Source organism: Myzus persicae, unplaced genomic scaffold (assembly GCF_001856785.1).
Source record: "Myzus persicae strain clone G006 unplaced genomic scaffold, MPER_G0061.0, whole genome shotgun sequence".
NCBI classification, from domain to species: domain Eukaryota; kingdom Metazoa; phylum Arthropoda; class Insecta; order Hemiptera; family Aphididae; genus Myzus; species Myzus persicae.
The window spans coordinates 138,745-151,980 of NW_019102076.1; the positions used below are offsets into that span (position 1 = coordinate 138,745).

The 13,236-nt window shown below is 30.7% G+C and overlaps 1 protein-coding gene across 4 annotated transcripts in view; it reads left to right on the forward strand.

Moving 5' to 3' along the window:
- The window catches only part of LOC111031141 (glutamate receptor ionotropic, NMDA 2B), a 161,714-nt gene that overhangs the window by 105,473 nt on the left and 43,005 nt on the right, over positions 1-13,236 (forward strand). The window contains exon 1 of one of the 4 annotated variants that reach the window (XM_022310961.1): positions 2,460-3,040. The exons of the other annotated variants lie outside the window; for them this stretch is intronic. Within the exon in view, the coding sequence (XP_022166653.1) occupies positions 2,566-3,040 (475 nt within the window). The 5' untranslated portion in view covers positions 2,460-2,565. Of the gene's footprint in view, positions 1-2,459; positions 3,041-13,236 lie in introns of those variants that run through there. 4 annotated transcript variants of the gene reach the window in all.

Genomic DNA, 13,236 nt, shown 5'->3' on the forward strand with positions numbered 1-13,236 from the left:
TTGAACTAATGAACTTATCAATTGAAATTTAAATAATATTACACCAGAAGTTATTATTATAATACTGTTCATTTATATTCTTAAATATAATGTATAATACGCATACGACGTTCAGTATGCATGTGCAAAACTAACGTAATAATTGTGAGTGAATTATTTCATTTTTAATTCAATGATGAATATGAGTGCATTCCTTTTAAAACGAAATGTAGTGTTCCAAATTATAAGTACTAAGTATGCTATATTGTTGCATGTTTAGTTCAGCTCAAGTTCTCAACAGTACAACTTTCTGTCTCAGCAAAACGTTATTAAAATATTTACTATACATATTTAAGTTATATTAAAACAGTGGTTAATGTAAACTTTTAGTTATTTATTCATACATATATTATGGTTAATTATGGGTAGTAATATTTTTAATACATATTATTAATATTGGTAGTAAAATATTTAAAGCGAACCTTGTTACAATCATTGGTGATAATAATTTACTACCTGTATCCTTAACACATTTACTTCAACAATGAATGTCGAGTTCATAATTACATGATACATTATACTACAAAATATAGTCAATTTATTTACACTTTCATACTTATTAACATCCATGACGTCATGTTTAAAGTGAGCGTGAATGGCAATATAACCGTTTAAGTGTTTCCGTTTGAAACTGAATTCCGCTTTATGCAGATTCAGTTTTCAGTACTTTTCACTCTTCAGCTTTCGTATAATATAACTTGAATGTCTTTAGTGGTTATATAAAACACGTATACATTATAGTCCTGACTATTCTTTTTTTTTAAATATTACCTATTAACATATTATTATAACCTAGGCAAGAGTTCCTGGTCTTTATTGAAGCTAAATGGCTCTACGTTGAAGCTAAATGGTATAATGTATTCCTAAAATGCTGTGAGCTAACCAACTTATACTTGAAAAGTGCTCCACATCTTATGTATAAGCAGGTATTATAATATAACTTGTTAAAGTATATATTATAATTAATTTTACTTCCAAATTTATTGTATTGTTTCAATACATCTGCTCATCAATATTAATCGCGCTCGGTCTCTACTGAGAAACGTAAACGAACAAAATTAAAAGGTCAGATAGATCGTTTATTTAGGTAAACAATACTTAAATTAAATATGGACCATCCTGGGGGGCAAAAAATTGTTTGTTCAGTGTGAAAAGTCGACCGTTTTTCCCGGAATTCAACACCAATCACCTGGCGTGAATCCAAAGGTTCGTAATTTATATTTATCTTTAAAATATACTTCAAACACAAATAAACCAAAGCCCGGGGAGTTTTGAGCTGCATGTAGAAAATACAAGAAACTCGCTATCGACGGAGTGTACACTCGAATAATAACATCTTCCTATAATCGTATCACTCGTCACTCAATCGTCACTATATTATTATTGTCACCGTTTGCCGTAAATGCTCGAGACACGGTTAGCGTGCGAAACGAAATACAAATTCGTATCAATTGGACGTGCTGTACATACATATACAAATATATGTGTATACAATAATATATATATAAACATATATATATAGGTAATATATACAACTTGAAATAGCGATAAGGGAAAATGGAGAAGGAAAAAAATACAACACGACACGACAATAAACACACACACATGGTCGGACGTAACACGTAATTGCGTCGTACAGTGCGGGCATACTTATGATATGTGAGTGTGTGTGTGTGTGTGTGTGTGTGTGTGTGTGTGTGTGTGTGTGTGTGTGTGTGTGTGGGGGTCGGAAGAGGTATATAACGACGACATCGACGANCTTGAAATAGCGATAAGGGAAAATGGAGAAGGAAAAAAATACAACACGACACGACAATAAACACACACACATGGTCGGACGTAACACGTAATTGCATAATATATATATATATTTATATTTATACGTGACTGTGAATGTGTGTGTGTGTGTGTGTGTGTGTGTGTGTGTGTGTGTGTGTGTGTGTGGGGGGGTCGGAAGAGGTATATAACGACGACATCGACGACGACAGTCACTCGAGCAGTCGACCCGCAGAGTAATAATTGACAGCGGTGTCGATAGTGCGTTCGGAGTGGGTGCGATGGCTGAGAGCGGATGTACGGAATGTACACATCCGGTTCGGGCGGCATTAAAGGGTGCGTCTTTCCACCGACGGAAATACCCCCGTCCGGCGGCGGCGGTGGCTATTCCAAACGTCGGCCGCCTGACCCCGACCCCTGCCGCTTCACCATAACGGAACGCCGCCGTCGAGAACGCGCACAGAACGCACACCAATTCGGCGGCGGCAATGGGACTTACTCGAAACAGCAGCAGCAGCCGCCACCGCCACCACCGCCGCCGCCGCCGCCGCCGCCGCCGCCTACGGTTGTCAAGGCGACGGCTTGAGAAAGGTGCCGAAATCGCTTCGCTCTCGTTTTCCGCCCCGGGTCCAGTAGCTCGTCACGCGTGAGCATCGCACCACACGGTCGTCACGTAAACACACGTGGTCGTGTCTCGTGGTGTACGCCGTCTCGGTCGCGTGTCATTCACGCCCACCCGTACAAGCGTACATGTGGTGGCCGTCCTGGTTTCGAGTGGCCGTCGCCCTCCTCCTGCTGATGTGCTGCTGCGGCCGGTATCCGCCGTCGTCGCGGTGGCCGTCCGTCGGTCGGGCAGACGCCTCTGCCGTCCGGTCCGGAGGCGGTGCCGGTGAAAAGGACCGCAGCGGGGCCGGCGGTGGTGCGGTCGGCGGTGGCCGATGGAAGCACAAGGGCGTGGGCGTCGGAATCGGTGGTGGTGGCGTCCGCTCGTCTCACCGCAGGCCGAACGCGGCTGGCAGACGAACTGATATGGACCTGAACGTGGGCATGCTGATGCCGAAGACCAGCTTCGGCGTGCGTGGTTACCTGCGGGCCATACACGACGCCATCCAAGGCATCAATAAGGCATACAAGAAGAACCATACCACCAACTTTAGCAAGATCTACGTCTTCGAGGAGCACAATGTCAGGTCCCAGATGATGTCGTTGACTCCCAGTCCCACAGGTCGGTGCGATTGAATAATATTGTGATATCGTATGATAGGATGTGGTGTGGTACCTATAATTCAGTGGTGGATCTGAAGCTCATTTTAGACTGATGTCAAAATTGTTTTTACCATAACATACAGTAATATACACACTCACATTTTTCTACATACGTTTTTCTAATTTTTAGTAATTTGTACAGTGGTAAAATAGGCTTTACTTTGAGCAATGAGATTCTTATCTCTGTTTGTATACAACAGAAAAAATAAAAGTGGCATTAAAATATTCGAAATATAATAACAAATAACGATACATTTGTTTTATTGTGTGATAGCGATTGATACAATTTAACCAAAAAGAAATGTCGATACAAATATGGTTAACCGTTTGGATACAGCTGACAGCAATGCAGTGACCGAGGTTGAAAACGTATAATTTGTATCAAAAATCATGATCAGGTTAGGTTAACATTTAAAAAAATGGTGAAATGTATAGAACCTAGTACCTTGTACAAAATTGTTTTTTTGTACATTTTACCGAATTCACTAATTCTCTTTAGTCAAAATCCTACATTTAGTAACATTTAATAATTATTTTATTAAGATACTTATATTTGGGCCAAGAAGGGATGGCGAGTAAACCCTCAAATCTAACCCCCAGCTTTAGTCACCATCGCACTATTATATTGTTTGCATCCGGTTGCACTTGGATTTAGAGCTCATCAATGGGGGGCGGCGAGGGCTTATAAATTATTGAGGAAATGTTTAAACAGTCGCATATTATTGTAAACATCGTGCGGGGATCTCCGGGACTCGCATTCCGCATACGACATCGTACTCACGACGTACTCACTATCCGTTCAGGACATCCCGCCACCACCACCACCACTATTTTCACAACCACTACCACCTCCACCACTATCACCTTAACAACCTCCACCACTACCCCCATCATCTTCAAGACCACCACCTCCGTCACTGATTATACCAGAAACGCGAATTTAATCTGCGATCGCCATGCTACGCGTGGTATTTTGTACTCCTGTTGCGATCATGCTTGTTATGTTCATGTCTCGCAACGTCGTCGGAAATTACGATATTATTATTACGAGACAATGTAGGCACAATCAAATACGAAATGTTATCTTTCTATATTATTACAGCCAAAGCGTAACACTTAATACGCCCTTAATCCGGCCCGACGGGAAATCGTAAGAGTCCTTCACCCAAGAGATCGTAGCGAGCTTCGATTTTGTGGTACAACATATAATATATTATGCATATATATATGTATATTTAGTGTGTGTATGTGTGTGTGTGTGTGTGTTTATTTGGATATACTGGGCTGTGTGCAATTGTGTATATATATATATATATATATAGATCACACCCTCAAAGCGTCAGACTATAATTTTTAATACAATTTGTCTAATCCGCGTCGTTATTAATTACAAACGACAGTTTGAAATATTTATGTGTAATGACAGTTTTATCTGTTTGTTTGGTGTACTGCCACCGTTTCGGTCCGGGTGAATTATAATCGCGATGAACGCAAAAACTAATGCAACTATCTAATTTAATTGTTGCGCACACACGGTCTACGTTTTCTGATGCCTGATTATTAGCCTTACGTATTAACATAATATCACTGTAATTTATCATCGGCGGGCGGGCTATTAGTCATTAGACATACAACAACAGCGCCGCTAACCGTGCGGATGCTTTAAGCGTTACTTACGAACCAAAAACAATATTTTTAACCTAGAAACGTGTATTAGCGTTGCTAGTTAAAATAATATATGAAAGCAAATATTTAACATGCTAATTTCAAAACAATAACGTGAATAAATCTGAATATAGGTGGGTATATTTAAAATGTGATTTTATGCTAATTTCCCATAATATCGCAGCAGTTATGTGTCAACGGTTTACGTTTTTTTTTCAGTTAATATAAACAGCAGGATATATAAAGGTTTTCCGCTTTTGTAAATGCAAAAACGACAATTAATACGATTTTCTGAACAAAATATAATCGCGGTCTGTTTTTTCCAGTGTGCGATAATGCGAAATTATAATGGACCAGCGCGTAAACATAATTACAGCCATAGGGACGTAAACATTTTGACATAAGTACTACAATGGTACAATACATTGCAGGTTGATTGAAAAGTGATTAAATTGAACTGAAATAGTACAAATACGGTACACTAACTGCGAAATTAAACCATCAACACAAGCTGATGGAATTACTCTTATATTTCACCGATCTTAATCATAACAGTTACATTGTATTGCTAAACTTTTATAAATAACTATACAATAATTTTTTGACGTAAGATAAATTAACTAAAACATTGTTTGATGGAATTAGTGTTTAATTAATTTGATTTTGGCACAGTACACTCGCTTTTTCCGAATTATTGAGTTTTAACTTAATACATAATATTATTATAATAAATTATAATACAACTGTATTTTATCGCATTTACGAATGATAATTTAAATAGTGTGTGGAATTTCCAAGTATAATTTATACATTCGATTAATCAAAATTATATTTATCGTTTAATGCTTATTATTTTTTACAAAATATTTACCTTTTATTCTGATGACTTATGAAAATAGGAGTTTATCCGACCATATTGCCATATTGGCACACAATACAAAATATGATAAGCTTGTTTTTACACATTATACTCAGACCTTGCCAAGAGATTAAAAATAGATAACAAATTATATTACATTTCCTATATGGATATTTAACGTAAATTCTTACAAGTATTGATACCTACCTGACGATATTACCATTACAAGATTATACTATTATAAAGTGTACACGTTATAAAATCAAACAAAAATATGATATTTCAATTCAAGTTATCTGAAGCCTGGTATTGAAATTGTCCATAACAATATGTTATTATGTTATGTTAATGATATATTGTGCTTATTAGTTCGTGAGTAATGAATATACATAATAATATTATGCAATATAATTAATTATTATAATATAGCTAGGTAGTATAATTATATAATTCAATTTTAAAACAAGATAAAATTCGCTGCCAAAACTTTCGCAAAGTTGAAAATTGAAAAATGTTCGTTGTTTCAAAGGTAATGACTGGTGACAGACACAATGCTAAAAAAAACAACAGTTATACATCATTGTAAAACCAATACTTTCATCGCTCATACGCTCCAAAACTAATAAGAAAAGTAACGTTTTTGAATAATTCAACTACCTATATATTTTGAAATGTGTTCTTTTATGCCGTCGGTGGTGAAACGAATAATTTGTACTCCAAAAACTTTTAGCAAGATAATTTATTTAAATTTTAGTTTGAGGTCTCCGTGAAAATCCCTCTCAGAAATATCTGTATTTAAAGTTTAAATTAGATATCGGCTACATTTCGGGATTTGATGAACTCAAGCTCTCCGACATAGCCGATAACAACAAACCATGCATAAAATGTAAAGTCAGTTGAGAAACCCCCATGGAATTCATTCCAAATGATCGGCACAGTGGAGTCACGTATAAGGAATGGAGATCTTCGATCTAGTCAAATGTTAGCTAAGGCTAGATTGCAGTTGTAGTACTTGAGACTAGCCAGACCATCACAACTTGTACTTAGTTTATTACACTAACGCATAGTGATAAATAACTAAACTCTTGTCGTTTTTCAAATGGACACTGATAATTTGTTAAAGAAACTTCCATTTAACTACATAATTTTAATTTATTTTTACCCCTAAAATATTACGATTTTTTTTTGTAATAACCATGGAAAGCTATAAAAAAAATTAATAAAAAAATTATTATCAGTATCCCAATAAAGAAATATACATAATACTACTCATAATTTAGGTCCTAAATTATACACTATAATATTATCACACACTTATCTACTAAAACGTTAAACTTACATTTATTATTTTGCATTTCTATTTACTAACCATTGTATTATACATTCGTTAGTACATTTAATTCATAGCTTCATGTGCCATGTCATCACATATTTTATTATATAATTTATAATATAATACTCGTATATATAAATTACTGACGTAATTACATTATTATACTATATTATTTACTATAAGAACAATAATCCATTATAATAGGTTAAAGTTATGGAGGCAATGATGATTAAAAAAAAACATTATTGATCGAGTAACCAGAGTATAAAATAAATATAAAGTTTTTAGTTATTTTTGTCTGTGGATGTTAACATCGATAAAATTATGAAGCCATCGATAATAATAAATAAAAATAAATATTTTTTTTTACCATTTTTTATATAAGTACATACATGTTTTTAAGATAACCTACAACCTCATTATTTTTTTCAAAAACTAGCAAAATGTTTTTCGAAAGAATTCATGGTTTTTATATACATAATTCAAGTGTAAAACTATAACCATTTGAATATCAATGATTTAAAATAGAAGTAATTGTTCGTAAAGAAGATTCCAATAAGATATTTATTATCTGAGTAGGTGCTTTAAAATATTTTAATTGAATATCATTTTTAATTGATTATTCAATTATTCTGTAGTCATCTATTTCGTAGCGTTAAAATTTTCTTTTCACAGACCAATACTTTATAATATGCAGTGAGTATTCTTACATACTTATAACTAAGACAATGTAGCATAATTCATTATGTGTATAGTGTAGATACATTAATGGTACATTTTTTTATCTTAGAATATTTTTGTATTAAATTATTGAATTTAATACAAAAATAATATCTTTGGTTTCATAATTAATTGTATTCAAAGGTTTAGCTACTAAAATAATCACAGATAGCTTATGTTCCAAGCAAAACGATCATAAATTTAAATAAGTTTGCCTTAAGCAATTGTCTACTTATATTTTAATACTAATCCATATTTTCTTGTCAGTGTATTGTACACAATTTGTGAAACAGTATTAGACATTGTATAAATAATTTAAACGTTGTACGATTTCTACAAACATTTAATTTCAATAATTGTTTGTCTGTAAAATAAAAGATCCTATGGATAACAATGTATTGGGAAAAATATTTAATTTTTATGTGATCTAAAATACTTTTTAAAAAGAATGATACAAATATAAAATATTATTTTATTCTCACATTGTTTATTATACTTTATAGTGACGTCGATTTAGATAAACATAGTCAATCACGATATTATTTTAATTGTGTGTTTTAGACACATGAGATATATTATAGAAGGTAGTTATTGTAGTAAAATAAAACTGTAATAAACATTGATTATCAAATATCCATAGAGTTTACGATTGGTTTTTTACTTCATTTTATATAATATTTAACAAAGTATCTATAGAATATCAACCAATAGTGGCTATTTGTACTAACTGTATACAATATATTTAAACATTTTAAACATTTAATTACCGTCACTCAAAACCACTAACAGCACCTGTTGTGCAACATTTATAATACTATAATACGCCAGTGTTATGATTTTTATTTAATATGTATACTTTCAAAATGATTTATGCACGTTTAAAATTGTTAGTGATAGAAGCACGTACCCACAGAGATCGTGCATATCCTATTAATCTTGTATGCTAAATTCTAAGGAAATCAGGGCGTGTTTAGTGTTACATTTAGTGTCATCCGGCTTTCCGGAAAGCCATCTAATTATGTACCTACATTATAATACGTAGTTGTGTATCTACCCGCAATTATTATATTGTCCCTAAAACCACTTAATTATGCAAATAGTTGAAATGCTATAACTCGAGGTTACCATATTTTATTGTGGAAACACACGGTTTAATAATATTATTAAATTGTTATTCATTTAGGAATTTATTTTAATTAAATAAAAAAAAAATTTAAAAAAAATTGTTATTTAAACAGCCATTTGTTGAAAATAAATTACACAATACACACATCAACTATAACTAAAATAGCAAATGTAGGTGTTTTCAATAACATACTATTAATTAATAATTAGAATTTGAAACTGTTGAATGCATATATAGTAGAAAGAAGCCAAAAAGCTCTATGCCGAATCACTCAATTGATTTTCCATAATATTATGTTCTATAGTAAAACTAAAACAATCAATGATTCGCTTGAATAATTAGATAAAATACTCGTCAGAAGTAAAAAGGTCCTTTTACAATGGATGAAAATTGCCCCTATGCATATAATAATATATAAGTTTAAAAATACTAATATGTATGTGGAGTAATTGATCTTTACATATCTTAAAATAATGTTCAAGAGTTTTCCACGATGCAACATTCAACTCGATAAAGTACTTTTTAGAGCCTTACATTTTGTTCTGCAAGTAATTTGCTCTGTTCCCTCAATTACCACCCTTTTATAAACGGATCACAAGGCATGGCGTAGTAATTACAGAGGACTCTCAAGTTTTTTTTTGAAAGAAGATTTTTTTTTCAAATAAAAAATAACTCGGGGTGATGTAACCATTTTTTAATCGTGTATAGCAAACCTTTGGTAATAATAATCTTTGTTAATGCTGAAAACCACTTGGATTTAAAACTTTGAAGAAAAATATATTGATCATCTAAGATTCCTTACAGAGTAATAATTATTTTAATACTTTATAATAATAGAGAACTGTACCCAAGTCATTAAATTTTTTTTTTAAATCATATAATTATGTAAGTCATTGATTTTTAACATTTTCTTCAACATATTACCATGTACTTAAAAAATATATTTGCATTGCAAATAGAAAATAGAGTTTTTTATTTCACTTACCTAGCCGTATATTTTATAAATATAATATTTTTAATTATGCATTGTTTCGATTATTTATGACCAAACTATTATCTAGTATCTATTTTAATTATTTATTTATAAATCTATAAAAAAATTATACATAAATAATATTCGTGTTACTTACATTGAATACGAATTAAAATATTTTTGGAATAATGTTATAATTGCATGTGCTTAGCTGATAAATCATCAGTTAATAATATTTTAATTAAATTAAATTCTTATTCCTAATTAACATAATATAAACAAATATAGAATTCAAGTAAAAATGGTTAGTAAAACCTATTTTTGTAAACCATGAAATTCTACTATTAATACCAAACATTTCAATACTTACATGTATAATTTTAAAATGTATACATTCAAATATTGGTAAAACTTAAAAGTAACATATTATTTTATTAATATATTTGTAAATATTTAATTTGTTAGAATGTAATTACAATATTGTCCAAATTATTTCACTCTTTGTGCATATGAATTCATTTTTCTTAATTTTTAGCTCTAATTACAATAATGACACTCAAAAAAATAATTTCATATAGTACATGAATTAATTATTTATGCTTTCATTCAGCTTATATGAAATATATAGACCAACTTTTAGTAATGTTTATATTATTAAAAAACATATTAAATAATGTAGTTTGTATTTCTGTTTTAAAATTACGAGTTTGAGGAATAATAAGAAGATCCTTCGGGTGTCAAATTAAACAATAATACATAAGTAAAGAAAAGCAACATACCTATATAATGAATAATTAACATCAACATAAAATGAATAACTACACGTGGCCCGTACATAATTGGTATTATTAATAAATGGTTCTGAAATGTAAATGTTGACGAGATAAGTTATCAAAAATCAGATAACGTTTATATAATATACACATATAAGAGTGTCATTGGGTATTGCGATAATATTGCTAGTTTATTGTCTAAAATGAAAAAGGTGGAGCTTAAAATGATAAAATTTACAAATGACGGTGAAAACGGAGACTAAATAACACACAAAAAAAAAGTTAGACATATATATGAATCTATATGGAACAAAGAGGAACAACAAAATGGACCGTTTAAGTATTCTAATTTATTCTTCGGAATTAAAATGAAGAATTGCACACCACTTTTTGAGAGACAAGGCTTTCAGGTAGAAGTATCTGTGGATTTTTTAATAATTTGCCACGGTCCAAAACGGATTTCCCCTGTTTATATTACAGAGATGAAAGACTATGGTGTGCTTTATAACACGAAAATCGCCATAATACCACTGCATAAACAGTGAACATTGCAGTAATGATATTCTAGATGAATATTCTTTGTATAGTGACATTAACGTGCCTAACGATAAAATTAAAAATAATAATATAATTTATATGATTTATATGATTTATAGATTATTCTATAATGCGTACAAGGTGGTGTTCTTATTGTTTTCATTAGTTTTATTTTAATTACAATAATATAATATAATATATTTTATGGGCTTCAGCCGGATATGAATGGTGTAAATTTAAATTATTAGATTCTGAAATTGTATCGTGTACATATAATTGTAAATGTAACACTATTCAATCATATACAGTAATATGACTGCAGTGATACGTCTACAGTTGTTTTTAACGTCTGATAGATCCAAACGAGAAATGGACCAGAGATGAAATGTAATGTAAAAAAAATGGCATGGGTTGCTAAATAAAATATAGAATAATCAAACATAATTAACCTAGAAGATAAAAGTTTTAACAATTAGGTATGTTATATTATTACATGTTAATAATATTTAATTAATAGACTATGCACTAAAAAGAAAAAAAAGAAAGGTGACCACTAAATTAATTAAAGTATTGATGAATGAAAGTATTAAATGATAGCTAGGTAATAAAACATAAACATATCCATTTTAGTGCAATGGTGTGTACTGTGTAAACAAAACAATATTTACATTCTGATTGCATTTGATTAATAATGTTCGTAAATTGTATCCATAACTAACTAGAATACATTAATCACACATAATATTTATTTACAATCTACATTATATTATTTAATGAGCATAATAATATTTTAAGCAGTTAAATAATTATACTATTCCGGGAACATAGTTATTCTTACTAAAACTAATATTTTGTCATACAGTAACATAACAAAAACCAAACCATCTGTTTTTCTCCCACTGTATGCAAACATGACCAAAGTTCTTGAATCTTGATTAATATTTAGACGTATGTTTTTCATTTACCATACCTGAATATTGAATAATAATAATCTACTAAGTTTGCATCTCGCAAACGTTTCAATTATTCTGTTAAGTACACCAACACAAAGGATACAGCTTGACAAATATTTTAGTAACATTTACATAAAGCTATAATAATTGTTGTGTTAGAGAAATTTAATACCTTTTAAATACCAGAAATACTAAAAATTTCACTTATAATTTATATAAGTACCATAATTTAAAAATTCTTGTATAATCGATCAGCAAAAATAAATATATACTGATGGTTAACAATTTGCAACGAAAAAAGTATTTTACTAGCTGCCGAATAAATCATACCTAAATATCTTTACTAACATTTTAAATATTACATTACTATAATAAGTAGATACATTTACCTACATTTTATCTACAAATGTTTATCGTGTTGTTTATTACACACACGTTTCTTTGATAAGAATAATTTACCGACCCGTGGTCACACATAATAACCAATAACCATATAAAATTTGATTAAAAAAAAATCTATAGCCAAAAAGTGTATCTCGTCATATTATTACAAATAAACAACTATATAAACATGTTTATTAGACTGGATAATATAAACCATAATTCCAAAAGACGTTTTCATATTTCTGACTGATTTGAAGTTTGAACACTATTTGTGTATAATGGAAATAATTAATAAAACTAAATTTAATTCTAAAATAAATGCAATAATTTAATTTACTGGGTTGGAACAGAATATATTGATCATTATAATGTGTTACATACTCCAGTCAAAATGTATTGCAGTAAACCTTAATCATGTAAGTAAATATTAATTATTTTATTTTGAATGCATTCCTGATAAAATTAAAATCTTTCAGAGTTGGATCATATAATATGAAGAACTATAGATATGAATATTTGACATTATTTCATGGTGACATTTTATGGATAGAATTAATTATTCAAGGATTTATTCAAAAATCAATTTTAGGTGCTTTCTGGTGTATTTCATTTTTCCGTATTCGACATAATTAACAGAATTGTTTTGAGTATCTATAGTGAATCGAATTTCAATTTAAATGAATAAAATATTACTCACTGAAATCGACATCTCTCACATTACTTAGACTAATCCAAAAATAAAATTCATCAAATATTACTTTAATTTATTTCATATTATCAATATTCTTACTTAATAATCATCCTGATTTATTTAATCTTGTAAGTGTTATTT